This window comes from Macaca fascicularis, chromosome 14 (assembly GCF_037993035.2).
Source record: "Macaca fascicularis isolate 582-1 chromosome 14, T2T-MFA8v1.1".
NCBI lineage: Eukaryota > Metazoa > Chordata > Mammalia > Primates > Cercopithecidae > Macaca > Macaca fascicularis.
This window is the reverse complement of record NC_088388.1, coordinates 290479-318334: the sequence shown is the minus strand read 5'-3', so window position 1 is coordinate 318334 and position 27856 is coordinate 290479. Positions and strand designations below refer to the sequence as shown.

Genomic DNA, 27856 nt, shown 5'->3' with positions numbered 1-27856 from the left:
CCTGTCCCTTCTCCGGTTTTCCATGGGCTTCCAAGGGAGGGGCGCCTATGGGAGTCCTCTCCTCCCTGCACCTGGGGTGTTGAGGGTAGCAAGAGAAGACATCAGGGTCACTTGGGGGTGAGGTGGGGGTCAAGACAGGCTTCCTGGAGGAAAGGGAAGAGGTAGGGGCGGGCGCGCAGAACCCTGCGGGTGGTGGACGCTCCAAAGAGTCCCCAAGGCTCTGGGGCTCCGGGGCTCTGCAGGCTGGCTGGGCTGGTTTGGCCACTGGCAGCGGCTCCCGGGCAGCAGCGCAGCCTCCAGCGTCAGCCTCCGGCGCAGAGCGGGACGCTGGGGTCCGCCCCCGCCCTGGCTGCGGGGCGGGGCCGCACCTGCTGCTGCCGCCGGGGCTGTTGCCGCTGCGCACCTGGCTCAGGTGAGCTGCCCCGCCCCCGCCCCGCGCGAGCCCAAGTCCTGGCAGCAGGTGAGTGGCGGTCGCGATCAGACCCGCGAAGGTGAGTGGAGGTCGCTGTCCTCCCAGAGCCGCTGCAGGCCTGGAATCGGGGGCCCGGGGCGCTGCTGGTCCCCGGGCGCGGTCTCTCAGGAAGTGGCTCGGGGCCGGGGAGGTTCCCGCGTCGCCCGGAAGCCCGAGCTCGCCCGCGTCCTGGCCCCTTCCAGGCCTGGGGGAAGGGAGGAAAGTGGGCGAAGGGGGCGGGGGCCGCCCTTTCCTCTCCCGGACGTGGTCAGCGGCTTTTTGGTGACCCTCGGCGCAGAACAGAGCGTGGCGAGGAGCGCCGAGGCTCGCGGGGATCCCACCTCGGTCCCCCAAGCCGGGATCCCAGCTCGAGGCTTCCTGAGGCGCCGAGGGCGGACCAAGAGTCAGGCTGGGGCCCGAGCTCGCCGGGCGCCGGGTGGAGCTTCCGCCATCCGCGCGCCTCTGCCCGGGCCGAGCGCCCCGAGCCGCACCCCCGTGCCCGCCCCCCGCGCGCGTCCCAGTCCTCCGCCCTCCGCACCTGGAGGGTGCCCAGGGCGCATGTGGGCACGAGGTAGGGGAGCGAAACGGAGCCCCTCGGCCTGATGCCCACGTTCCTGATTCAGGACCGGCGCAGGGGGCCCAGCGCGCGCGGGGAGCGGAGGGGCGGCGCGTCGGAGCTGAGCGGGAGTCACCCGCAGGCTGCTGGGTGCTGAGCACCAAACCCACCGGGCAGGGGCGGCCGCGCACCGAGGGCGCTGGCTGGGTCTGAGGGCGGGAGGAGCTGGCGCTTTCTAAGGACCTCAGGGTGCCCAGCAGAGTGCGGTGGGCAGTGCGAGGCGACCAGGGCCAGGCTTGGACTGAGATTCTGGGCGCCTCGAAAGAGCTGTGCGGGCGAGGGTCGGAGACTGTGGGTTTTCATGCTCACCCTGGACGGTGGACTTGGGGGCTCGGGGGCGGAGGACCTTAGCAGAGAGAGGGAAGGAGGGGGTGCCAAGTCACCTCAAGCCAGCCCTGAGAGATGGTGATGCCGAGACCGGTGCACAGAGCAGCCGCCCGGCCCGGGCTTCGGAGTTGGCGGCTGACCCCGGGGCCTGTGCTGGAGGCCCTGCTCCCGCTTCCTGCGGGGGTGCCCTGGGCTCTGCTGTGCCTGCTTCCTGACCTGCAGTGTGGGGAGAACCTTCTTGAGGGGCTTCCAAGGGCCCACTTCAAGGAGGGGCTGGTACCAGGCTCTGTGGGGGAAGGGATGCTGTCCGTCCAGCTCTTTACGATCCCGAGCCCAAGGTCCACCATCACCCTAGGCTGAGTGCCTGGACACAGGAGGGTCCTAGCGGGGCTGGGACTCAGGCAGGTAAGTACCTGGAGAAAGCTGCTGTGAGGCTGCCTAGCCAGGGCCAGGAGGCTGGAGGGCAGCCCCTCCATGGTGAAGCCCTGCCCCCATGTGGCTGAGGGCAGGGCCAGGGGCCAAAGGAGACCCTTGTCTGATTGTGTGGGCAGCACGAGCCACCGGTCACTGGGTCCCGAGTCCCAGGTCAACCTGGGGGGTGTCAGTGTGGTGACAACAGGAGATGCCGTCTGCCCCTCACCTGCTCTGAGCCAGGATCCTCAGCCACCTGTGTTTGCTCCTTATCTGGAAAAGGGGGCGCTGCCCTCCCACCCAGCCTGAAGGGAAGGTCCGCAAGATGCCATAGCCCCTTGCAACTGCTCACCCATGCGGGGCCTGGGAGAGGGACCGGGAGAGGGCTGATGAGCTCTGCTGGAGCCCCATTGTTGACTGAAGTTTCTGAAGGTCCCCGTTCCCCGGGTCAGAGGTCAGAGGCACACCGGAGCGCAAACCGGCTGGCCCCTTGGCTCCTGAGTGTGAGTCCTAGTGGCACCGGGGAGGCTGCACGGTCCCCCGTCCTCCTTGTGTGTGCGCAGGATGGCCCTGGCTGGGGTCTTCTGGCTGGAGGACCCCCCACCCATTACCCCCGGAACCTGCCCCTTTGAGCACCCCCCCACCCCACAACACACACACACAACACACACACAAACACACACACACCACACACACACACCACACACACACAACACAAACACACACACACCACACACATACAACACACACACAACACACACACAACACAAACACATACACCACACACACATACACACAACACACACACAACACACACACAACACAAACACACACAGCACACACAACACACACACCCCCACACACAACACACACACACCCCACACACACACAACACAAACACACACAGCACACACACACAACACACACACCCCACACACAACACACACAACACACACACCACACACACAACACACACACAACACACACAACACAAACATACACAGCACACACAACACACACACAACACACACCCCCCACACACACATACACACAACACACACACAACACACACACCCCCCCAAACACAACACACACAACACACACACACAACACACACACACAACACACACCCCACACACACCACACACACAACATACACACACAACACACAACACAAACACACACAGCACACACACAACACACACACAACACACACCCCCCCCACACACACAACACGCACATACAACACACACACACAAACACACACACCCCACACACACACAACACAAACACACAACACCACACACACAACACACACACACACAACACACACACAACACACACATACACACACAACACAAACACACACAGCACACACAGCACACACAGCACACACACACCCCCCACACACACACCACACAACACACACACACACCACACACAACACACAGCACACACACCCCACACACACACAACACAAACACACACTACACACACACACCACACACATACACACACCACACACACACACAACACACACACACACACCACACACAAACACACACACACAACACACACAACACACACACACAGCACAGAGGAAAGTGCTGTGCCTGGGTGGGTTGGGGCGGGCCCCAGAGGAAGGAGCCGCTTGACTCAGAGCTACAGGAAGAGCCGGGGCAGGCGGGGTGAGAACCACCAACTGCCCGTCCTCCCGCCCGCCTAGGGAAGGGGTGGGTGCCTGGGTGGGGTTTAGGTTTAGGAGAGGATGTGACTGCAAGGCCAGGAAGCTACAGGAAAGTTCTGATTAAAATACACATAAACACAAGCCAGGTCCCCACCGCGCTTGGTGATGCACCCAGAGCAGCCTTGGTGCTGTGGACACTCACTGGGACCCAGCAGAGGCGAGAGTTTGCTCCCAAAGGCACATCAATGACCAACATTTGCCCCCCGGAGGAAAGAACGGGAACCAGGTGACTGTACCTTCCCTGCTGCTCTGAGTGAGCCTGTGTCAGGGCCTGGCTGAGAGGAGGCCTGCGGTGCACAGGACCCATGCATGCATGTGTGTATGTGTGTGTGAGAGAGTGCAAGAGAGCAGGAGGCTGTGAGTGTGGCATCAGCGGCCAAGGGTGGGTGTGAGGTACAGTGTGTGTGCTGTGGGGTGCCTGTGGTCCTGGGCTCTGTGACAAGTGTTGCAATGGGTGTTGTATATACTCAGAAGGTGTGTGAGGGGTCTGCAGCCTAAGCTCTGTGCAGTGGTAATGGGAGCTGTGTGTGGTAGGAAGTGTGCTGTGTGGGAGGTGCAAGCGTGCACACGGGCTGAGACTGAAGCTCAGTGCAGGTGTGCTTGGGCAGAGGGCTGTGTGTATGTGATGTGTGCAGGGGAGGGGAGGCAGAGGAGTGGGTGCAGGGGAAGGTAGGGAGGGGAGGGGGTGCAAGGAAAGGTGTGCAGGGGAGGGTGCAGGAGAAGGTAGGCAGAGGAGAGGGTGCAGGGGAAGGTAGGCAGAGGAGAGGGTGAAGGGAAAGGTGGGGAGGAGAGAAGGTGCAGGGGGAGGTAGGTAGAGGAGAGGGTGCAGGGGAGAGGGTGCAGGGGAAGGTAGGCAGAGGAGAGGGTGCAGGGGAAGGTGCACAGAGGAGTGGGTGCAGGGAAAGGTGGGGAGGAGAGAAAGTGCAGGGGGAGGCAGGCAGAGGAGAGGGTGCAGGGGAGAGGTTGCAGGGGAAGGTGGGCAGGGGAGAGGGTGCAGGGGAGGGCACCTACTTTCTTGCTGTGCTCATATCCTGGCAGTCTGCCCTTGACTTCCAGAAGGCTCTGAGGCTGTTTTGGAGGGAGGACTTTGAGGTCTGAGCTTGGGGCAGTCATGGAGGCACTGCAGGAGATGCCGGGGGTTCTGCTGGGCTGGGGGTGTGTCCTCCCGCACTTGCTGTGAGGAGTTGGTGGCCTGGGAAGTGTGTGTTTTAAGGACCCTCAGTGGGTGGTTCCCCTGGGTCAGACTTTCCTTGGACTGTCCTCCACCGCAAGGGCTTCTTCAAGGACCCCCTTGCCATCCCCCATGGGAGTGCACCCCATGCCATGTTGGTTCCCGAGGAAACTGCCAAACAGCCAGACCTGGGCCTCTGACTGTGCTTCACCCATGCAGAGGGAACAGGTGGCAGGCTAAGAGGACCGTCCCTGCTACCGCCTCTGGGGCCTTAGCGGGGAGAAACCTGAGGGAGCTGGGGTGCAGAACCTTAGGCTTGATCCCCACATCCCCACTTCCACTGTGTCCCTGCAGCAGGGAGAGGCGTAGACAGTCAGTGCCTGTTGGATAAACAGGGTGACCCTGTGGTACCCAGTGAGGAGGCCCTCAGGGCCCTGGGCTGCCAAGGAAGAGGCTCTGGGCTCCTCCCTGCGGCTACCTCACTGAGGAGCTTTGGGAGACTTGAGGTGTATGTGGCTGCTGCTACGGGCTGGGAAAGGGCCCAGGACCCGGGACCTATATCCCCACTGGGCCCCGCTCACCCTCCAGCCTCACAACCGCAGGGCGAGGCTAAGCTGAGGTTCCCGAGGCGTTTCCCGAGGCGTTTCAAGGTGTCTGTGCTCATGTGCACTCCTGACTGTATCAGACGTGGTCAGAGCTGGGCACCCCCCCGGCTGTATCCAGACATGGGTCAGAGCTGGGCACCCACCCCCTGGCTGCATCCAGACGTGGTCAGAGATGGGCCCCCCATGGTATAGGGCACATCACTCACCCCTGCCCCAAGACCAGGCTGTGTCTCTGGCACTGCAGCACCCCCTGCAGTGGCAGCTCCATTGAAGGGGACAGCCAGGAGTGAGGCCAATTGCCGTCTCAGGAGACAGGGTCCCACCTGGTGTACGTCCACTGCACCCTGGGGTCGTCATGGTGGCCCCAGGGCCGGTGGAGGTGGTCCTGGACTTGATGGCTCCTCCCTGTGGCCCTGGGCTGCATGAGGTGATGCCCATTCTGGCCACATGTAAGGGGCTCAAAGAGACACCTGCTGGCCTCTGAGAACTCTGCCAGCATCCATGCGGCTGCTCAAGGTGGCATCTGGTCAGGGCCAGTGCTGTCTGTGGCCGGCAGTTACTGGTTAACTCATCCTGTTCCTGTTTAACTTGTTCCCTGGGGATGGCGGCAGCCTCTGACCCGTCCAGGTGCCCTGTCCAGCTGACTGCAAGGACAGAGAGGAGTCCTGCCCAGCTCTTGAATCAGTCTGCTCGGCCGAGGAGCCCGGTGGAGCCGGGGGTGACCCTGGAGCCCAGCCTGCCCCGAGGAGGCCCTGGCTCAGCACCATGCCAGGTAGGCAGGTCAGAGAGGGATGGGCTTGAGTTCCCACTCCCACCTCCTGCCCCTCAGGCTAGCTTCACGTTGTGCATCCTTCTCTTGTCCCAGGCGCTCTGCCTGGCCACATGCCGGGGGTACAAAGGCCCCTGCTCACCCCTCCCTCTGGGCCCTTGGCCCTGAAACCAGGGCGAGTGGTGAGGATGAGCCCTGTACCCTCTCCTGCCTCAGACCAGGCTCATGAGGTCAGTAAAGCCCAGGAACACTAGGAGTGGGCACTGCTGGGGCCCACAGCAGGGGTGTGGCAGATGTGAGCTGGTAGGAGACCATACCCCACTGAGAAGATGGCAGTCTCACTCCCGCTAAGGCTCATCACCCTGATGTAAAGATGAACAAGTTCAGGCCTCAGGTGGTGAGGAGGGCTTGCCTGTGGCCAGGAGCAGAGGGCCCCAAGACTCCTGAGGCAAGAATGAGGCCAGTTGCTCCAGGCTCCTAGCTCTGCCCATCCAGGTGGAAGGTGCTGGCACACTGGGCATCTGGGTTCCCAAACCCACTGGCGCCTACACTGTCTGCAGATCCCCCAGCAGAGGCAGGCCAGGCTGAGGGGCGCAGTGCCTGGCCCCTCCTCTGAGACAGGCCTCACGGTGTCACCAGGGGTGGGCAACAGGTGCACCTGGGAAATGGGGGGCTGGACTCACGTCCTGGGTGGACAAGCAGCCAGATGAGGCTTGAGTGTGGGCCTGAGGCAGCTCAACTGTGACGGGCCACTGCTCTCTGCCCCCTCAGCACAGGGTGGGTGGAACACACAAAGCCTGGCCACTACTGGGGGAAGACGTGCCAAGTGCTAAGCCTGTCCTCATGGGACTCATGGGCAGACATGGTGTGACTGCCAAGCCACACAGAGGCCTTATTTCTTCCTGCACCACGGACCACTGTGGACGTGGCAGGGCCAGGCACCCTGGCACAGCTGACCCACTGTGTCCTCTCTCTTCAGGTGTCTGTGATAAGGCCCCTGACTTCCTCTCCCCGTCTGAAGACCAGGTGCTGAGGCCCGCCTTGGGCAGCTCAGTGGCTCTGAACTGCACAGCTTGGGTAGTCTCTGGGCCCCACTGCTCCCTGCCTTCAGTCCAGTGGCTGAAAGATGGGCTTCCATTGGGAAATGGGGGCCACTACAGCCTCCACGAGTACTCCTGGTAAGAGACCTGGGTATCCAGGGTCAGAGTGACCTCTCAGACATGCCAAGGGCAGTGGTCTCCCTGACCAACGCCTGGGTCTGTAACCACCTGGCCAGACATGACATGAGCAGAGTGCCTCTGTGGACCCAGATGGAGGGTCAGTGATGTCAGGGACAGACCCTCGGGTCCGCATGGCCCCTGTAGACACACACTTTGTAACTGCCCAGGGCTATGGGTGTCAGCAAAGTCTAGGGCCTGAATGAACGCTGACCATCTGGCCAAGCCTGTGATCAGAGGACCTCCAGGCCCCAGACCCAGGACTGGGACGGCTGTTCTGAAACAAATCTGCACCCCCTCCAGGTTCAGGTCATTTCTCTTGGCTTAAGGCCCAAGAACCACCCAGGAGGCCCAATTCTGCAGCCTCCCTGGGCGAACCCAGACAGGTGGGGTTCTGGGGTGTCCACTGGTATCCACGGCCGACCCTGACCCTGGCTTGGTATCCCCAGGGACAAGGCCAACTTGTCAGAGGTGCTTGTGTCCAGCGTCCTGGGGATCAATGTGACCAGCGCTGAGGTCTACGGGGCCTTTGCCTGCTCCATCCAGAACGTCAGCTCCTCCTCCTTCACTCTTCAGAGAGCTGGTGATGGGGGTTCCCCAGGTGGAGGGTAGGAGGGGACCTAGACCTAGTGAGGCCCAGGGACCTTGAGGCTTGGGGGCTGCTGGAGGGGCAGTGGCTCAGGCAGCCCATCGGCAGGCCCTACAAGCCACGTGGCTGCGGTGCTGGCCTCCCTCCTGGTCCTGCTGACCCTGCTGCTGGCTGCCCTGCTCTATGTCAAGTGCCGTCTCAACGTGCTGCTCTGGTACCAGGACGCGTATGGGGAGGTGGAGATGAACGGTGCGTGGGGCCCGCGTGGACACGAGGAGGGGTCGCCACGGCCTCTCTGAGATTGCGCTGCTGAGCTCAGCTTTGGAGGCGTGGGGCGGGGAGGAGTTAGCCCCAGGGGGCTCTGTGCGGGCCCGGCTGGGGTTAAAGTCCGGGGCGGGTCTGCCTCTGTGCACGTGGGAGATGGTTAGGGGTGTTGGGGACCCCCAGGGCTGGAGTAACGCCTCAGGAGCCACCGGGATGACTGGCCGCCATCCGCAGACGGGAAGCTCTACGACGCCTACGTCTCCTACAGCGACTGCCCAGAGGACCGCAAGTTCGTGAACTTCATCCTGAAGCCGCAGCTGGAGCGGCGTCGGGGATACAAGCTCTTCCTGGACGACCGCGACCTCCTGCCGCGCGCTGGTATCCCGGGCCCCGCCCACCCGGAGGGCCCGCCCCACAGGGCCCTGCCCCAGAGGTCCCGCCCCCACAATCGGGCCCCGCCCCCCAGAGGCCCCGCCCCACCACCATCCCACCGGAGCCCCGCCCCCACCACCGAGCTCCGCCCCATTCACCGCCCACCCCGAGCCCCGCCTCCACCACGAGCTCCGCCCCACCGATCAGGGCCCCGCCCCCGCCCCGTGCCCCCGCCACTGTGCCCCCGCCCCTGCGCCCCCGCCCCGCACCTCCGACGCCCGCCCTCCCGCAGAGCCCTCCGCCGACCTCCTGGTGAACCTGAGCCGCTGCCGCCGCCTCATCGTGGTGCTTTCCGACGCCTTCCTGAGCCGGGCCTGGTGCAGCCACAGCTTCCGGTTGGTCCCGCGCGGGGTTGGGTGGGACCCAGCTTAGCACCCACCCCCCTGACGGTCCCGCCCCGCAGGGAGGGCCTGTGCCGGCTGCTGGAGCTCACCCGCAGACCCATCTTCATCACCTTCGAGGGCCAGAGGCGCGATCCCGCGCACCCGGCGCTCCGCCTGCTGCGCCAGCACCGCCACCTGGTGACCTTGCTGCTCTGGAGGCCCGGCTCCGTGGTGCGGAGCAGGCGTGGGGGGCCGGGGCGAGCGGCGGTTTGGAGATGGGCTGTGCCCGGGCTCCAGGCGGGGACCCCTCCGTGGGGAGCTCTGCGGCACCACGCTTTCTGAATGGGCCCTGGGGGGAGGTTCCGCTGCCTGGGACCCTGATGCGGGGAGCGGCCCTTGAGGGCCCCGGAGCCACGGAATAGCTGTTGCAGGACGTGGAACCCACGGGCAGCCGCAGGTGTGCCCTTGGGGGCCAGAACGCCAGGGGCTTCCGAGGTGTTCACACCTGCGAACCGCCCCAACCTGGCCCCCAGACTCCTTCCTCCGAGTTTTGGAAAGAACTACAGCTGGCGCTGCCGCGGAAGGTGCATTACAGGCCGGTGGAAGGAGACCCCCAGACGCAGCTCCAGGATGACAAGGACCCCATGCTGATTCTTCGAGGCCGAGTCCCGGAGGGCCGGGCCCTGGACTCAGAGGTGGACCCGGACCCTGAGGGAGACCTGGGTATGCCCGCCCAGCCCCACTTTCCGACTGGAGAAGCTCAGCACGGGGCGGAGTGGGGAGAGGCACAGGGCAGAGGGCCTGGAGGGGGCCCCAGGTGGTGAGGACTGCTCCTGGCACGGACAGCCCCTGCACCGCCTCTCTGCCCGGGAGGTGCTTGGCCCTCGGTCTACCTGGGAACTTCCTGGGCCTCACAGGCCATCACAGCAGGGGGCGAGCAGGGGCAGCCCCTGGCAGTGGGTCTGGGCCAAGGCTGTGGGTGGCCACCTCAGGCATATCGGTCTCCCCATCCCAGGTGTCCGGGGGCCTGTCTTTGGAGAGCCATCAGCTCCACCGCACACGAGTGGGGTCTCGCTGGGGGAGGGCCGGAGCAGTGAAGTGGACGTCTCGGACCTCGGCTCGCGAAACTACAGTGCCCGCACAGACTTCTACTGCCTGGTGTCCAAGGATGATATGTAGCTCCCACCCCAGAGTGCAGGATCACAGGGACAGCGGGGGCCAGGGCTGGGGGATCGCTCCTCTGCTCAGCAGGACCACACCCCCTGCCAGCAGCCCTGGGACCCTGGGGGAAAAGGCTGTGGCCTCAGGGGTGCCTCCCAGTGCCAGAAAATAAAGTCCTTTTGGATTCTGCCTGGGCCTCAGTCTCCTCCCATGCGGCAGAAGGTTTTGGTTCGGCTCCCCTCTGTGGCTCTCTCAGCCCTCCACCCCTCCCTCTCTCATCCCCACCCCACAAATCACCAAATCTGCCCTCTCTCCATCCCCCTTCCTAAGCCAGCTCAGGCATGTCCCGTGCTCACAGTAGCCTCCTTGGGCCTCCCTGCCTGGTGACGTGACTGTTCCTAGACCCCTCCCATGCAGGCAGATTCTGGACGGAGCAGGCCCCTTAGAGACCTCAAGTTCTGAGCGTCACAGAAGATTTCTGTTTTAAAAATATCCACAGTGACTTCACAAATAAATGGCCTGGCACTGGGTGAGATGGATGGAGGTGTCCGAGAGCCTACTCGCCCCCAGACCTCAGGCAGCCAGTGTGAGAGCCCCTGGTCCAGGCAACTCCGGGCCCAAGGCGGGCGGAGAGGGAGTTGGGTTCTTTTACTGAATGAGTATAGCCCACGAGGCAGCCCCCCTCTTCCCACTCCAGTCACCCTCTGCTCTTGAGGCCCCCAGCTCTGCTCCATCTGTGTCTGTGGTGCACCTGCTGCCCACCCTGTCCCCTCTCGGCCCTGAGGTGTCAGCTGTCCCTCTGCTGGGCTCTCCGTGTCCTGCATCTTCTGACCTTGGGAGGCTTGTGTGTGAGCCCAGGGGGTGGGTGTCCTCAGGAGCAGGGGGGTGCCTGGGGACACCTCACGTCCCAGGATCATGCTGCCAGCCACAGGGTCAGGCCAGCCATGGAAGGACACAGGGCAGTGACTGTTCATGGCCATCTTTATTCCCAGTGCTGGCTATCCCAAGATACTGCCAGGCTACGGCCAGCCCCACCTCTGCCAATGTGACTGGATCACCACCCCATACCCCAGAGCAGCCTCGAGCCCTGCCCCACCCCTGCCCTGCGGAAGCCAAGTCCCCAGCTATAAGCCCCTGCCCCTCCTGGTGGCCCAGGACTCTCAAAGGTGCACACAGGGGTCCTAGCGAGGGGCCCCTCGGTCATCAGCCTTCTCCTCCAGGCTGGGCCGCCCAGCAGCCCGGAGCTGAGTCTGTCCCTCAGACGCTGGGCCACGTCACCTTCTCCTCCTCCAGGAGGCTTCACCTATGGGCCCAGGAAGTCCTCCTTCCGATAGCCCTTCTACAGTGGAGAGAGGCCCAAGGTCAGGGTGCATGTCTGCCCGTGCAGCCCTCTGCCCTCTGTCCCTCCTGCAGTGTGCGGGGTGTGGCCCGGACCCTTCCCCTCTGGGTCCCTGGTCTCCATTCTCCCACTGGCCTCTTCACTGTCTGCTCCACGTGGGTTTCGGTGACCCTCCCCCGGCATCCCATGCCCTGCACCGGGTCCCGGCTCGCTCTGGGCTCGGGAGACGTACCGCCCGGAAGTCACGGTGGAGCTTGTTGTACTGCCACAGGTTGGCCAGGAGGCTGGACGCTGCCCGGGAGGACTTCTCACTGTCGGGGCTGAGGGTGGAGGGGAGTCAGGAGGGGACACACAGCCAGGAAGCAGGGTGGGCTGGGAGGACCCCTGGCCAGGCTGCTGAATGCCTGGGTCGGCCCCTACCTGTCCCGCTTCTTCTTGATGAAGATGAGCTTTCGGAGCCCATCAAAGTACAGCAGGTCTCGGGCAGCAATGGGGCTGGCCACCACCAGGTTGTTGAGCACAGCTATGATGTTGACCAGCACCTCGGCTGGGGGCGATTTCTCACCCACGCTGCCCGGCAGCTTCTCGATCAGGTGGCTCACCACCTTCGTGGCTGTGGGAGGCCGGGGGTCAGTCTACACCCCTACTCCCGGCCACCTGGGCACCTGGGGTCCCCTGCCTCCCTCAGGGAGCTGGACTGACTCCAGCGGCCTGAAGCCCACATGTAAAGACAAAATTGATGTGTGGGCCCAGCAGGGTGGGGACGAGGGTCTGCCTGACTCACACATCTCGTCCTTGTTCCTAGCATTCCGAGACAGGTTTCGGATGAGGCCGGTCAGTGAGCGCAGCTGGTGGTGGTCTGCGGTCCGGACACGGTCTAGCAGGGGGTTCAGGATACGCTCCTGCTCCAGGGCCAGGCGGCTCAGCACCCCCGCCCACTGTGGGGAGGGAGGGTGTGAGCCGTGACCGGAGGCCTCAGACCCTCACCTGGGGGGGTCCTGCGACAACGGGGTCGCTGCATCCTCCTGCCACCCTCACGGGGGCCTCTGCTTCCGCCTTTGCCCCCCAGTTGGGGACATCATCCGCAGCCTGGATCAGGTGCCTCCCTTCAAACCCAGGGCAGAACTTCCAGTCCTCCCAGGGCCCAAGGCCTGCCCCACTGGGACACTGACCTCGGAGGCTCCGCGGGCCCCCTGCGTCCCCTACCTCCTCCCTTCCCTCTTTCCCCTGCCCTCCCCCGCCACAGCATGAACCCCTGGGAGCCCCTCGGGTCTGGGTTGGGTGCCCCACCCTGCGGTCGCCTGCCGTGATGTTCTGCAGCGCCCCGGCGGCGGCCTCTGTCGTGTGCCGGTTGAGCTCGCAGCGCTGCAGCAGCCGGTTGTACAGCCCCACGATCTGGGGGCTCCACAGCCACTCGAGGCCCTTGGGGTCCTTGGACACCTCTGCGAAGGTGAGCGCATCGGCGGCGAGGGGCAGCTGCGCCGGAGCGGGGGGAGTCAGCGGGGCGGGGTGAACGGGGCCGGGGTGAGCCGGGCCGGGGTCAGCGGTAGGCCAGGGTCAGTGGGGCGGGGTGAGCGGGGCGGGAGTGAGCCAGGGCGGGGTGAGCCGGGCCGGGGTGAGCGGGGCTGGAGTCAGGGGGCGGGGTGAGCGGGGCAAGATGAGCGGGGCTGGAGTGAGCAGGGCCGGGGTGAGCGGGGCGGGGTGAGCGGGGCGGGGTCAGTGGGGCCGGGGTCGCAGCACACCCCCACGCCCCGCCCAGGCTGGTGCCCACCTCGCGCAGCCTCCGGCTCTGCGGCGTGAAGCAGCCCACCACCTCTCCCGGCGGCGCCCCAGCCAGGTCCCTGCGGCCGCGACCCTCCAGCCGCTGCAGCGCGGACGGCGGCATCTCGTCGTACAGGCGGTAGGACAGGTTCCGCAGCACGCACACCGCGTTCTCCACGCTCTGCGGGCAGGGGCGCGGGTCAGGGCGGCGGCCCGGGGTGCACGGCCCCCCCCTTCCGCACCGCGCCCCTCACCTTGTCCTCGCATTTGCCCACGTCCAGAGCGTGGTTGATGTAGGTGACCAGGGCGTCCACCAGCCCGTGGCACTCCCGCATCTTCTGGCGAGTGGCCTGAGAGGCTGAGCTGAGGTTCCTGGGGACCGAGGCGGATCAGAGCCCCCCAGGGACCCCCCATCCCAGGCCCCGTCCCATCCCATCCTGGGCCCTCGCACGCCCATCCTCCAGTGCGGGGCGTGCGGTGTGTGGGGCTGTGAACGCCAGGCCAGGCGGAGTCCCTACAATGAACCTGCCCGCAGTCCCCACCCCACTGCCTCACTGCCCGAGGCTGGCGCACCTGAGGAAGCCGGTGGCATTGTAGAAAATCTCCGCCTCCGAGGCGTTCTGCTGGATGAGGGGGGGACCCCCAGCCCCGGACAGGGGGCTCAACACCAGGTCAGTGAGCTGCTCCAGCGTGTCTCTGGCCAGGCGGTCCTTCAGGTGGTCACTGGATGAGAGGTTCCACAGGATCCCTGGACCACGGGGGAGGCTGCTCTCAGAGTCTGCCCTCCAACCCCCTCCACTTTTCTGGGCATGGAGTGAGGAGGTCCTGCCTCTCCCCAGGGGCTGGCCTGGTGTTCTGTGCCTCCCCCACAAGCCCTGCTGGGGAGACCCTGGGGTGGCATTTGGGGTGATAGAGCTGGGACCAAGCAAAAGGGGACAAAATGTGGGGTGTGGTGAGCAGGCTTGGTGCGGGAGGTGGCTCCAAGGAGACAAAGCCACAGGACAGAGTGGCCAGGGGTCCAGGAAAGAGGCGGGCAGGGGAGGCCCAAGTAGAAGCATGGCCAGCAAAAGGGACAAAGGGACAGAAGGGAACCAAATGGGGTGGAGGGATCAGAACAGAGGAGAGAGGACAGGCAGAGGAGGGACAGGAGGAGGGGGACAGGCAGAAAAGGGGGACAGGTGGAGGAGGGGGAACAGGTGGGAGGATAGGCGGAGGGGGCAGGTGGAGGAGGGGGACCAGGTTGGGGGGACACAGAGGGAGAACAGGAGGAGTAGGGGACAGGCAGAGGGGGTAGGTGGAGGAGGAAGGACATGGGGGGAGCGGGGGACAGGTGGAGGGGGGAAGGCAGAGGGGGGACAGGTGGAGGGGGCAGGGGGAGGGGGGAAGGCAGAGGGGGGACAGGTGGAGGGGGGCAGGTGGAGGAGGGGGTAGATGGGGGCAGGGGGAGGGGGTAGGGGGAGGGGGGAAGGCAGAGGGGGGACAGGTGGAGGGGGGAAGGCAGAGGGGGGACAGGTGGAGGAGGGGTAGATGGAGGAAGGACAGGTGGAGGAGGGGGTAGATGGAGGAAGGACAGGTGGAGGAGGGGGTAGATGGAGGACAGGTGGAGGGGGGACATGTGGAGGGGGGCAGGTGGAGGAGGGGGTAGATGGAGGACAGGTGGAGGGGGGACAGGTGGAGGAGGGGTAGATGGAGGAAGGGCAGGTGGAGGAGGGGGTAGATGGAGGAAGGACAGGTGGAGGAGGGGGTAGATGGAGGACAGGTGGAGGGGGACAGGTGGAGGAGGGGGTAGATGGGGGACAGGTGGAGGGGGCGGGGGGAGGGGGGAAGGCAGAGGGGGGGCAGGTGGAGGAAGGACAGGTGGAGGAAGGGGTAGATGGAGGACAGGTGGAGGGGGACAGGTGGAGGAGGGGGTAGATGGGGGACAGGTGGAGGGGGCGGGGGGAGGGGGGAAGGCAGAGGGGGGGCAGGTGGAGGAAGGACAGGTGGAGGAAGGGCAGGTGGAGGAAGGGCAGGTGGAGGAAGGGCAGGTGGAGGAGGGGTAGATGGAGGAAGGACAGGTGGAGGAGGGGGTAGATGGAGGACAGGTGGAGGGGGGCAGGTGGAGGAGGGGGTAGATGGAGGAAGGACAGGTGGAGGAGGAGGAGGGGGGACAGGTGGAGGAGGGGGACAGGTGGAGGGGGGAAGGCAGAGGGGGGGTAGATGGAGGAAGGACAGGTGGAGGAGGGGGTAGATGGAGGACAGGTAGATGGAGGACAGATGGAGGGGGGTAGGTGGAGGAAGGACAGGTGGAGGAGGGGACAGGCAGCACCTGTGACGTTTTTTCGAAGCTCATCGTCCTGCTCCCGCAGTGTCCGCAGCAGCTCAAAGATGCCGTTCTCCTCCACCAGGGCCAGCTTGTTGTCAGCATTGTCGTAGATGAGGTTGCGCATGGCACCCGTGGCGTGGCGCTGCACTTCCTGGTTGGCGTGGTTGAAGAGCTTCACCAGCCTAGGCACGGCCTGAAGGCTGCGGGCCTGCGGGCGGAGGCATATGGGGGCGCACAGATGCATGTGGATGGATGCAGACTATGCACATGTGTGCAGATGTGTCCAGGTGCGTAGATGTAGATATGGAGGGGATGCAGGTGTCTACAGGTGTACGGAGGTGATGCAGGTGTATACAGGTGTATGGAGGTGACGCAGGTGTATACGGGTGTATGGAGGTGACGCAGGTGTATACGGGTGTATGCAGGGGACGCAGGTGTCTACGGGTGTACGGAGGGGACGCAGGTGTATGCGGGTGTACGGAGGTGACGCAGGTGTATGCGGGTGTATGGAGGTGACGCAGGTGTATGCGGGTGTATGGAGGTGACGCAGGTGTATGCGGGTGTATGGAGGTGACGCAGGTGTATGCGGGTGTATGGAGGTGACGCAGGTGTATGCGGGTGTATGGAGGTGACGCAGGTGTATGCGGGTGTATGGAGGTGACGCAGGTGTATGCGGGTGTATGGAGGTGACGCAGGTGTATGCGGGTGTATGGAGGTGACGCAGGTGTATGCGGGTGTATGGAGGTGACGCAGGTGTATGCGGGTGTATGGAGGTGGTGTATGCGTGTGTATGGAGGTGGTGTATGCGGGTGTATGGAGGTGACGCAGGTGTATGCGGGTGTATGGAGGTGGTGTATGCGGGTGTACAGAGGTAACGCAAGTGTACGCAGATGTATGCAGGTGATGCACGTGTATCCAAACTGTACCCTACTGCTCTTCCTCTGCTGAGGGGACTCTGGACACAGTGGGGTCTGCCTGGTCAGCTTGGGGACCATGAGCGGTGGTCAGTGAGCAGAGGTCAGTGGGAGGTGGTGGGGCCCTGAGGGAGGTCACCAGGGGCAGTGAGTGGGTGGTCGGGTGGTCACCTGCTTCTTGGCCGCTGCATCACTGTAGCACTTGTGCTGGATGTAGGCCGCTCCCAGCACCTGCAGGTTGGGGTCTGAAGCCATGAGGTACTTGACTGCTGAGGGCAGGTCAATGTCATCAAAACTGTGGAGCCAGGGGTCAAGGGTCAGGCTAACTTTGGGTTCAGGCTGGGCCTGTGGCAGAAGCCCCCTCCCTGTGCCAGGCCCAGACACTCACCCGCTGCTGAGTCTCTGCAGGGTTCGGTGGCCACAGTAGCTGTTGAACCCACGCACGTCCGGCAGGTGGCCCGAGTCAGCCAGGCTGAGGCTGCGCACAGATGGCGCTCGGGCCACAGGCTCCAGGATGGCCCCCGGCGCTGCCCCACCTACCCCGCGGCTCCGGTGGCTGCTCTGGAATCGCTGCAGGGTCCGCATGGCAGGGGCACGGATGGTCCGGCTCGGGGAAACCTCGGCGGCCTCGGGCCAGTCCAGCCCCCCTGCCCGGCTCGAGCTGCAGCTGGCCTGGCGCTCGTAGGCAAAGCCCCTGTAGGTGGAGGTGGCCGCAGGCTCCAGCTGCTCAGACACCAGGCTGTAGCGGTCGTCCAGGCCCCCGGACCCCAGCCGCAGCGAGCGCAGGGACAGTGTGTCATAGTCGGCCCGGCTGCCAACCCCACTGCGCTCGTGGAAGGACACAGGCCTGGCGGGCATGGGAGGGGTGGGCTGAGCACCCCCGTACCCAGCGGCCCCAAAGGCGCTGCCCCCGTTGTGGGCAGAACTCAGCCTCCGACTGCAGCTCAGGTCTACGGCGGAGCGGGAGGACCAGGAGGCTGGGCTGCAGGCTGGCTTGGCGACGGGCCGGAAGCCCTGTGGGTCGAGAGGGGGCAGTGAGGACGTGCCTGGGCTCACCTGCGTCCAGCCCTGCCGCAGGGCCTCCCCCTCTCCGAGCTGCAGAGCTCAGATTGTCCCCCTCGGGCTGGGCCCGTTGCTTACCGAGGTCTTGTCCCCACTCAGGCCCTGAGAGCGAGAGCTGAAGCCAGACTGCAGGGTGTGGTACTGCCCCCGGGATGTGCCTGTGGAGAGGGACAGTGGTAGCCCAGCTCTGCCACACGGCAAAGCCCCGGCCTCCTGCCTCCTCCCGACTCCATCGCTATTCGCAACCCCAGGAGCAGCCTCCAATCCAGGGCAGGGAGGCCAGGGGCTTCGGGGCCAGGGCCTCCCCATTCCTGCCATGGCCTGGTCTCCTCACATGTCAGCCCTGGTGGTCCACCTTCCACAGCCCACCCCCCAGCTGTGCCTCCTCTGCCCAAGAAGGCAGATGTGCTCACCCACTGACCTCCTGGTCGCCTGGAGGAATGTGCCAGGGACTCTGACATCAGTTCTCCAATCCCTGCCATGGTACAGCGCCCAGCCTCCTCCTCCAGGAAGCCAACCTGGCCTGCCCCAACTCACACTGACTCCTTTTGAGCCCCTCCTGTGCCCAAATCTCATCTGTGCCCAGTCACAGGAGAGTGACACTGTCTCCCTGGACCAGTATGCCCTGTTGCAGTGCTCTCTCCCACCCGGCAGAGCCCGAGGCAGGGGCCACACCCACCCCGTCCAGCCACACACACGCCAAGGGCAGCTGCGTCAGCCCGACTCCACGGTGAGTGGACAGACAGGCGGGTGGACAGAGGGCGGAGGGCGGAGGGTGGATGGAGAGACAGGCAGGAGGAGGATGGGAGGGCTGCTGTGACTGTTGTAAGGATGGACAGAGTGGTGGACGGAGGGGTGGGAGAGCCGGCGACAATGGTGGGTCCCGCAGGTGGATGGTGAGTGGGGAGAGGGATGGACTCGTGGGTGGGTGCAGAGAGGACGGGCTGATGGCGGGGGCATGAGAAGGCCCAGCAGAGCGACCACTGGCTGAGGGGCTCAGTGTGGGGTACAGGGAAGGGGGCCATGGCCCTCCCACAACTCTGCCCAGAGCTGGATGCTCTGTTGGGTACACCCCCACAGCAGGGGCCCCAGACTCACCCTGGTTAATGGGGCTTCTGGGCCGGGGCTATTAACTCTCTGACGCTGGTGAGGCCCAGCCCGGAGTAGGGGCACGCCCCAGCCTGGGGACCTCACCCCCACCCCCCAATTATAATCCACCCCCCTCTAATTGGCAGGGTAGCCAGGGTGGTAATTAACCCTTCCCTCACCGTCCTCCACCCCATGACCCCTGGGCACCCAACTTGGTCACCAGCAAGGCTGAGGCCCCTGGAGGGAGGACCCCACAGTCCAGGCCGCCAGGCCGGCCCTTCCGCTGGGTGACCTTCACTTCCCCCCGGCCAGTAGCTGGAGACCAGTCCTGGGGGTCCCCTCTAAGCACCACGATGAACTGGCATCTGGGTCCCTGGCATTCTGGGAGGTTCCTCTTACTGCCTGACCTTAATCCCTGTTGCTGTAGCTGGCGAAGGAGGAAATGACGTTCTAGAACCACTGCCCTCAACCACAGCATCTGCGTGCTCCTGTCACTCACACTCACACGCATGCACACGCACTCGCGTGAGTGGGGCCAGGATTCCGCCACAGGTGGGTCTGGCTGGCACTGAGGGGTGCTCCTCCACCTGCTGTTCCCACAGAGAAATCTGGGTCACTCCAGTGGGGCCCTCCCCTCTAATTCCTCAGGGAGCCCCTGGTCCAGACAGGCCTGGCTTTCCTCCAGGACTTCCCAGCCCCCCCACACCTCTCCCCGCTTTCCTGTTCTGCTCATTCCCATGAGGTGTGGGAGAAGCGTGGGTGTCTGGGTGTCCCTGAGACCGTGCGTGAGCCTGTGCTTCTGGGGCAGTCGCGTGCGTGCTCCGGGTTTGCCGATTGAGGGGCCTGGCCCGCCTGCCGTGTGCCAGCCTTCCCTGTCATCCCCCACGGGGGAGGCTCTAGGCTGAGGACACAGGTGGGGCCTGGCCAGGCTCTGTCCCTGGAGGACCCGGGGGTCCTTGCTTGGATGGGGAGCCCCACCCATGGCTTCTCCCCACGCCCGTTGGGGCGGGGTGCGTGACTCAGTGTGAGGCCTGGTGAGTCAGGAGCCAGCCTCACTGCGGCCTCTGCCCTCGCCCTACCACCTCCGCCCGCAGACACCTCTCTCCGCCACCATCGTCCCCGCCGCGGTCCCCTCTGCCCGGCACCTGCCTTGTGCCTTGGCCTACCTCTGGCAGTCTCCGCCTCAGGCTTGGGCTCAGCGGCCCCGTTGTGCCGCGGCTGCTGTCCCAGCTGCAAGAGGCGGGCGCGGACCTGCTCCTGGACGCGGGCCGCCCGCAGCCGCTCGGCCTCCGGCCCCTCGGCGCCCCGGCGGTCCAGCTGCAGGTCAGAGGGCAGCGCCAGGGAGCACACACCGGCCTCGGGCTGCAGGGCCGACAGCAGGAAGTTACCATCCTGCATGGCGGCAGGTCCACCGGGCCTAGGCCTGGCGGCCGCCTCCAAACTCAACTATCTTCACGTCCTGTCCCTCCAGGCCCTCTCCCTGAAGTCCCCGCCCCGCCAGCCTCACCCAGGGCCGCCTGGAGACAGACGCCTGCCCAGCCCTGAGCGCAGCTGGGGGCGGGGACACCTGGCCAGGTGGGAGGGAGGGGCCACCGCCTGCTTAAGGTGGAATTTGGGCGGAAGAACAGGCCCTGCATGGCCCCAGGTCCCAGCCTGGCCTCCTGCCTCCTTTTCTCCCATCCCACGACAGGGCCACGGGGGCCCTGGGTCCTTCTTGTTCTCAGCCTGTAAAGGCCGGACCGAGCCCTCTGTTGTGGGGCTGGGACAGAGGGGCCCTCTGTGTCCTGAGTGTCAGGGAAGGGCAGAGGTCCTGAGGGGGCCTATGTCCTGCCACCCCCAGCATGAAGGGGAGGGTGTCCCACCCCCTGGGGGGTCTAGGGCCCTAGGTAGCTCCAAGGACCAGACAGCCTCCACGGTAGCCCAGCCTTGCTGGTGAGGCGGGGATGAGGCCTAGGAAGGGGTTGGCAGGAGACACTGTGGGGGGCCAGGGGTCAGTGCCGGGGTCAGGACACAGGATGGAGGGACGGAGCTTTAGGGTCCAACCGGACTCCATGGAGGCCCTGGTGCTTGGAACCCAGAGAGCCCCCTCCCCACAGGAAGCATGTGGATGGACCGGCCCTCCCCTGAGGCCTGCCGACCCTGGAACTCACCCTCAGGACCCCCTCACCCCCCACAGAGGCCTCCAAAGGGCTGACTTGACCCTCTCTGGCTTCTGGGACCCTGGCACCACTGCGCCTGCCCCCCAGGCCCTCGGGTGGGAGGCCGTTCCCAGCACATGAGTCAGGGTGCAGGGGGCGGGGCTGCCCCAGGGGGTTGACTCAGAGGGGCCTGCACTCCTGTCAGCGCATGCCAGGTTGGGGCAGGAGCGGTGTGCGCTGAAGAACCAGGGGGTCTGGGAGAGCAGTGGCCGGGATGGAGAGGGAGTGAGGGTGGGGGTGTGCGGGGAAGAACCAGGGGGTCTGGGAGAGCAGAGGCGGGGATGGAGAGGGAGTGAGGGTGGGGTGTGCGGGGAAGAACCAGGGGTCTGGGAGAGCAGTGGCCGGGATGGAGAGGGAGTGAGGGTGGGGGTGTGCGGGGAAGAACCAGGGGGTCTGGGAGAGCAGTGGCCGGGATGGAGAGGGAGTGAGGGTGGGGGTGGGGTGGCGGGGGAGGCCCAGACCAAGCAGGGCTTGTGCCCAGAAGGTCTCCTTCGAGCACCACAGCCAGTGGAGCCAGCAGGCAGGTTCTGAGGCCCTCTGGCCTCCGGGACAGGCCCCTGGTAGATGGGGGGGGGGGGGTGGGGATAAGCCTAGGAGGGCTGGGGGTGGGAGCTGAACATCTTGACAACCCCTGGGCTTCTCTTACGAGCTCATCTGACAGCCTCTGCCTCTCTCTGGACCCTGGACCCGGGCTCTGGGCTCTCCTCTCGGGCATACCCTTCCCCTCAGTGAGGGTGGATCCAGGGTTAGGAGGCAGCATTAAGGGTGAGGTCAGTGCTGAGGGGAAGGAAGCTAGAGGTGGGAGTCGGAAATCAGCGTTGGGGGCTAAAGGGGGAGGGGAGGGCCCACTGAAAGGACAGGCGAGGCCTGGGCTGGGCCACCAGGTGGGGTCGGGGTGGTGGGGCAGGGGTGGGAGACCTACCCTGCCCGTGGTCCGGATCCCGCCAGCCTCCCAGCTCATTCCAGAGGCCACTGCTGACAGCTGAGGTGTCCCGGGCTCCATCCCTGGCCTGGCGCGTGCGGGGCAGCCTCTGCGGTGGGACAGGACTGTGGGGGCCCCGGAGGGCGGGGTGGGAACGCCCAGCTCATCAGACTGGCTGATTCCCTGGGAGACGGGTTTCGTGTGGAAAAATCCTGGGAGACAAGTTTGTGCGGCACAGAGCGGGCCTGGAGGTATGTGCCTGGCATGGACTGGGCCCCGCCCTGCATCCAGGTCCACCCCAGGCCCACCTGGGGCCCTGCAGAGGCCAGGCGGGGCCGCGTGGCAGGGGAAGCCAGCCTGGAGGGCCTCTGCCGACCTTCCCTCCTCCCCTTGGCAGAGAGGGCTGCGGGTGTCCCCCAAGAGCTGCGGCGCCTCCCGGAGGATGCATGGTCCCTGCCAGGCACAGTTTTGGCAAAGCCAGGAATCTGGGGTGCACCTTCCCTCACCGCAGTCAGGCCAGAGGGATGGCGATGCCTGCTAGACCACCGCTGCAGCTTCCAGCCCCAGGCTCAGGGGAGTCTTATCTGAGCCCTGTGACCAGCCCCGAGTGTCTCGCTCTCCCTGGAGCCAGTTCCTGGCACAGGAGCCCTGGACGAGGGCTTGGTGGTGGGCTTCCTGGAGGAGGCGGTGGGCTTCCTGGAGGAGGCGGTTGTCTGTGGGGCCTGGAATCTGCATGTAGCCTCAGGTCGCTCTGGGTGCACAATCAGGTTGAGAACCCGGAACGTGAGGGCCTCGAAGGGTGAGTGAGCACTGCTCTTGGATCCCAGGTGGCAGGTGGCCTGTCAATCACCTCCCAAGAGGAGGTGGGAGAGGGCGCAGGAGGGCTTCGGGGTGCGGTGGGCTCAGCGTGGGGGGCATGGGAGGCACTCACGGAGAAGGTGGGCTGGGCCCAGGTCGGGGGTAGAGCTGCCAGGTGCATGCCTGGAGTTGTGGGAGGGCACATACTCAAGTCTACAGGGCAGAGCCTGCCTGGATGGAGGGGGATGGGGTGGGAGCCTTAAGGAGCAGAAGGGGGAGGATCTGGGGAGAAAGGTGTGAGGACGTTAGAAGCAAAATAATAGTCAAAACCGAATTCAGGAGTGTGCTGGTGCACAGAGAGGCTTGGGAGGCTGCCTCAGGTCCCACCGCCTGCAGCGGCGGGGTGGGGAGTGCATTGGGGGGCCCTTGGTGGTTGATGGACCCAGTGTGGGGGCACAGTTCACCCAGAGGCAAGCGTCCTGGTGCTTCCTGTTGGCGCCCACGCTTTGCAAACCTTCTGACCTGGGCTCCAGCCAAGTCCAGCCCAGGGCCCAGCCCCTCCACGGAGCCTACCCTGCTGCCTATGGGCACCACCCCTCACCCTATGGAGTGTGGCCCCTGCCCCTGCCCCGGGCCTGTGGGTGGGCAGCTCTGAGGTCTCTGGCCTTGGTCCTTGGCATGGAAGGCAGCTGAGGGGTACGGCCCCAGTAGGCTCTTGGGGGGACACCTTTCGTCTGCACACACCCCATCCGCTGCCGCCCTGTTGGTCAGTCTGTCCATCCGTCCATCCACTCGTTCATCAGATGAGTCCTGGGCTCTTCCTTTGCCCCCGGCGCTGCTCTGGGGAAGGGCGCATATGTCCGAGACGGGTAGGGCATCTCCCGGGGGCTCTCCTGGAGTCTGGCCTCAGGAGGGTGTAGGGACCCATTAAATTAGTCCCAAGTGTCCCTCACCAAATTGCAGCTACTAACAGGTGGCGGCAGCTCCTCTGCTGCTTTTCTGTTATAAACAGGTGGAGCTGTGGGGCCACGTCCTCCTCAAACAAGGGGGAGGAAGGAAGTCCCAGGAACTGGGGGCCTGGCCTAAGAAGGAAAGGCCTGGCTTTTGAAAGGAAAAAACATTAAACCCTCCATAGAAAAGCTCCCCGTATTCACAAGACTATATTGATTCCTGACATGGTGGAGGAAGGAGGCCTGAGATGCCACTCACAGTTGTGCCAAGAGATGGGGAGTGGGGCCCAGATTGGAGAGGAGAACTGAAAGGCCTGCTCTGGAGTCCAGGAGGTGGTCCATCCTCCTCCAGAATCCCTGGGGCTCCTGAATGGCAGTGGTGGTCTGGACAACTGGAGCTGGGGAGAGGAGCCTGGGAACCCATGAGTCCTGCTGTACCATTTGAGAGACCGGCCCTAGGTCTGGCAACCCATGTCTCCAGGGACAGTCTGTCCTCCAGTGGTCCCCAAGGCAAACTGGACAGGGCCAAGGTGGCCTCCCTGCACTGTCTGGAAACCCTCCTGAAGGGCCCTCCTCCCTGCACGGTCTGGAAACCCTCCTGAAGGGCCCTGGCCCAACACCTTTGCAGCAGTCACAGGTGTATCCAGGGATTCTGGGGTCCATGAGCCCACACGGTGGCTATTAGACCCTCTGCGTTCCCTTTCTTTCCTGGACTTCCTCCCGGTCCCCACTGCAAAAAACCGAGGTTGCCCCTCCCAGGATGCCCCCAAAGTACCATCTGGTCCCACAGCCCATTCCCACTGTTGCTTCCCTATTATATGTCCCCTGACATCAGGGGCTGCCTGTGCAATAAACTCATCCCCTTATCCCCTAGGACCAGCTGTTCATTGACTGAATCAGGAGACAGAGAGCCACCCTTCACCAAGGCCGCTGCCATCCCCCGGGAAGGCAGTGGGGCCAATCCCTGCTCTACCACGGACAGCCCGGTGCAATCGAGAGGCCCAGTTCCTTTCCCTTGCGAGCCCTCCAGCCTGGTGCAATCGAGAGGCCCAGCCCCAGTCCCTGACAAGCCCTCCAGTATCACATCTGAAAGTGTTTCATCCTCCATTTTCCCATTTTATCACTGGGGTCTCATTTAGGGTCCTCCAATGGTACTGCTATTTTTCCAATTGGATAAAGCGTTTCCTCTTCCCTGGCCCTAGATAAGATATACGGCTCATCCCCCAAATTCTCTGCCAGTTGCAGGGTGGCCTGCTTTTCAGAAGTGGTCAGGGTTTGATTCAGAAGCAACATGACATCCTTCCAGGAGAGCTCAAATACTTGGGTTAGGTTCTGGAAAGCCTCTATTTATCTGTCAGGGCCATCTAAAAACTTGCCAAGATCTCCCTTAATTTGACTGGGAACTGCCTAAAATGAGGATTTCTAGGCTGGGGAAAGATTGAGAGAGAACCTGGATAGGGAGGAGGGAAGGGTTTGATTCCTCCACTGGAGGTGCCTCTGGGGTTTGCTTCTCTATTTCCCTGGGATTGCCTCTTGCAGCCTCTCCTGAGACAGCCACTACGAGGGCTGGATCAATCCTACAACAGAGGTAAAGGTCCAAGTTACCCTGCAAAGCAAAGAAAGCCTGCACACACGAGTCCTCAGACCACCGGCCCTCACGTTTACAGAAAAGCTTCCTCTCGAGACTATGCTTCTCTTCTGGGTCTCACGTTTACAGAAAAGCTTCCTTCCTGAGAGCATGCTTCTCTTCTGGGTCTCAAGGTGTTTGGCACCAAGTTGGCGACCAAGGAAATAACAAGAACATTTTTGCCACAAATTTATATACAGATACCGAGGCACACTTAGCTTCATCTGTGCTATTCTTAACCTTCCATTTTACAGTTTTGATGACTCAGCCAAATGTTCATTCTACCCAGTAATATTTCTGGTTTGCAACAACATCCTTAACATTTAACATCATACATAAAGAAGAGATAGGAACCATGACAGTCACAAAAGAAAGAAAGAAAAGAATGATAGGAAAGAGTGGAGGTCCTCGTGCCAACACCCTCATGGGAGGCCTGGGACTGGAGTCAGTCCAGGGGCCTTTGGATAACACCAAGGGGTAACCTCAGCCAGATACCCCCAGTTGCCCTAGGACCTCCTTCTGGTCCCAGGTGACAGCTAGACTTCCATGAAGGAAAACTGGGTTGGAACAGAGCCAACATTCCCAACACCTGAGGGTGATGGGCGCTTGACAGTGTCCTCCCCAGCAAGCCTGGCCCCCATGTATTGAGTCTGGCACTTGGAGACTAGTCGTCACATTTAACTGATTGACTGAGGCCTGGTATTTTTCTTTCATTTTAGCTATTGTGGAGTTTAGGAACCACAAAGAAAGGACAGAAAGAGAAGATCCACTTTTGCTCACCCTTCCACAGATCCCAGATGAGCCCCCAAAAATGTTATGGGATATTTGGGGTGTTGCTATTCTGACCAGAAACCTCTGTGGCTGGGAGCACCTTTGCCCAAGTTCTTGTCCTGTGTCCAGGAAGAATGAGGTACATAGACAAGTGGAGGGTGAGCAAGACAAAAAGGAGCTTTATTGAGTGTTAGAACAGCTCAGGGGCTCTCAGCAGAGGAGGCTGGGAGTAAGTGGCTCCTCTCTGCAGGCAGGTCATCCCAACGAGTGTTCAGCCCTCAGCAGAGACGGCAGCTCCTCTCTGCAGCTGGTCGTCCTGTCCCCTCCGTCCTCCTCTCCACTCTGGCTGAACCCGGGGCTTTTACGGGCCTCAGAGGGGAGGAAATTCGTGCCTACTGGTTCATGGGCAGCCATGGGTGGGCCCGGAAAAGGCACCACAAGTCCCCACTCTGGTCCTCGGGAGTGTCAGCCTGGCCCCCAGCCTTCAGGCTCACCCTGGCTTGAAGGTGGAGCCTCACCAGGGACTTGCCTCTTGCCTCCCAGGAGCCTGTCTGCCTCCCACGGCCGCCCATGGTGCCCAGGCTGCTCGTGCCAAGAGATGCCCACAGGCCAGCACTGAGCTGCTCCCAGCCCCATCTTGGCCTCCCTCCCACACTCATTGGTGCCCAAAGTCTGGAGGGGCTGAGATGGCAGGGGACTGGTGTGTCAGCACTGCTCTGAGGGTGCACACCTGGCTGGGCTGCAACAGCACCCAGGCTTGGTCCCAACCCCACTCCAAGATCAGAGTGGGTGCCAGGAGCAGGGACACCCCCAAGTCTGTGGTGTTAGGGGGTCCTCCCTGGTCCCCAAGACCAGCAGGAGGCCTGGGCCCACAGCTGCAACCTGGACGGCTGTGGTTGCACCTGCAGTGCTCCCACCCTGCACAAATAAACCCAATGCTTCCAGGGCTGGTTCCATGAATCCTGGCTGTGCCTTCAGCCGGGTGCTCATGGGCTCCCGGGACACGGCAGGAAGCGAGGTTGAGGCGGCTGTGGGGGCTCCAGGCCTGGGAGTGGGTCTTGCCCAGCTGTGCGAGGGTGGAGGTGGCACAGTAGGCAGCCTTGGGGACGTGGGGCACAGGGGACCTAGTGCTGCCACTGCTGCTCCTGCAGCCATCCTGCTGCCCTGTCCATCTCCTTGCAGCCTGGGGTGAAGGCTTTAGGCCCTCACAGTACCCGGGCTGGCATCCGGGGCACAGGGAGGCGATGTCACTGTGAGTTCCCCCTGCAGTTCCAACACTCAGGGGCAGCCTGGGGCACCCCCCTCGCCCGACTCGCAACCATGCTGGGGGAAGCCTCTGGGAGCGGATTGTGGGCCCTGGCTCCAGCTACAGGGAGCGCCAGACTCTGCAGTGAGGGCAGGAGCAGGTACTTCTGAGCCCACAGGGAGTGGGGGGTGCTTCTTGGGCCCCAAAGAGCACAGGAATGTTGAGGTGCACGCAAATGAACCCAGTGCCTGGGAGGGCGGGGCTCCTGCCTGCCCCATGGAGTGAGAGGCCCAGCCATGCCTCCCCGCTGCGGCCAGCATCTTGGCAGCGGCCATTCTAGATGGGCCACTGCTGCCATCATTCCTGCCTCAGCCTTTCAAAGTGCTGAGATTACAGGTTTGAGCCACTATGCCCGGCCTTATCATTGATTTTTAAGAAATTTCTTCAAAGGCTGCCGCTGAACCCTGCCCTCCCCCGCCTGTGTCCTCGGCCACCTTCACCTTCTCAGACCTGGTCTTTCTGAGCACCCTGCTCAGAAACGCAGTCACACTCACATGGGCTGTTGCCTTCCCGGGCTTCCTTTCCCTCCGCTGCCCTTGCTGCCAGCCGGTATACCAGGTGTTTTATTGATGGCGTCGTCGTGCCCCACCCCCCCGTGTTAGAATGTAAGATCCTTGGGGGCAGCGGTTTTTGTCTGTTCCATCCCCTGCCTTTTCCTCAGTGCGTGACGTGTAGTGAGTGTGCAATGAATCATTGCCAAATGGATTAAACGATGGTGTGAATCGTCCAGA

General features: G+C 63.6%; 2 protein-coding genes across 9 annotated transcripts; one reads left to right on the top strand and one right to left on the bottom strand.

The window, feature by feature from the left end:
* Positions 1-358: 358 nt before the first annotated feature.
* On the top strand, positions 359-10272 carry SIGIRR (single Ig and TIR domain containing). Of its 8 annotated transcripts, XM_074012657.1 has the most exons (11): positions 359-2308; positions 3639-3778; positions 5940-6100; positions 7077-7275; positions 7764-7897; positions 8012-8152; positions 8402-8545; positions 8832-8934; positions 9003-9153; positions 9456-9645; positions 9938-10272. In XM_074012657.1, the coding sequence occupies exons 3-11, from the start codon at positions 6094-6096 to the stop codon at positions 10099-10101; spliced, it is 1233 nt and encodes a 410-aa protein (XP_073868758.1). In that variant the 5' UTR covers positions 359-2308; positions 3639-3778; positions 5940-6093; the 3' UTR covers positions 10102-10272. The 8 variants fall into 8 exon arrangements, 7 of the variants coding, with proteins under 7 accessions (XP_073868758.1, XP_045228423.2, XP_045228425.2 ...); XM_045372488.2 differs by lacking the exon at positions 3639-3778 and having other exon boundaries at positions 359-460; XM_045372490.2 differs by lacking the exon at positions 3639-3778 and having other exon boundaries at positions 359-491.
* Positions 10273-11046: 774 nt separating this feature from the next.
* Positions 11047-20035, bottom strand: PKP3 (plakophilin 3). The gene is made up of 13 exons (XM_005576723.4): positions 19720-20035; positions 17543-17622; positions 16791-17416; positions 16574-16697; positions 15492-15696; positions 13757-13931; positions 13438-13555; positions 13194-13364; positions 12713-12898; positions 12207-12360; positions 11843-12035; positions 11655-11742; positions 11047-11422 (listed from the first exon to the last, which is right to left on the bottom strand). The coding sequence occupies exons 1-13, from the start codon at positions 19949-19951 to the stop codon at positions 11387-11389; spliced, it is 2388 nt and encodes a 795-aa protein (XP_005576780.2). The 5' UTR covers positions 19952-20035; the 3' UTR covers positions 11047-11386.
* Between the last annotated feature and the right edge of the window lie 7821 nt (positions 20036-27856).

What these genes read in the sequence shown, in the direction of transcription:
- PKP3 (XM_005576723.4), bottom strand. Translation starts at nt 19,951, where the DNA reads ATGCAGGATGGTAACTTCCTGCTGTCGGCCCTGCAGCCCGAGGCCGGT. An exon ending in AATGCCACCGGCTTCCTCAG is followed by an intron (nt 13,556 to 13,756) that starts GTGCGCCAGCCT and finishes CTCGGTCCCCAG; the next exon opens with GAACCTCAGCTCAGCCTCTC. An exon ending in AGAGCCGGAGGCTGCGCGAG is followed by an intron (nt 12,899 to 13,193) that starts GTGGGCACCAGC and finishes GCTCCGGCGCAG; the next exon opens with CTGCCCCTCGCCGCCGATGC.
- SIGIRR (XM_045372488.2), top strand. An exon ending in CTTCACTCTTCAGAGAGCTG is followed by an intron (nt 7,898 to 8,011) that starts GTGATGGGGGTT and finishes GCCCATCGGCAG; the next exon opens with GCCCTACAAGCCACGTGGCT. An exon ending in GGACCCTGAGGGAGACCTGG is followed by an intron (nt 9,646 to 9,937) that starts GTATGCCCGCCC and finishes TCCCCATCCCAG; the next exon opens with GTGTCCGGGGGCCTGTCTTT.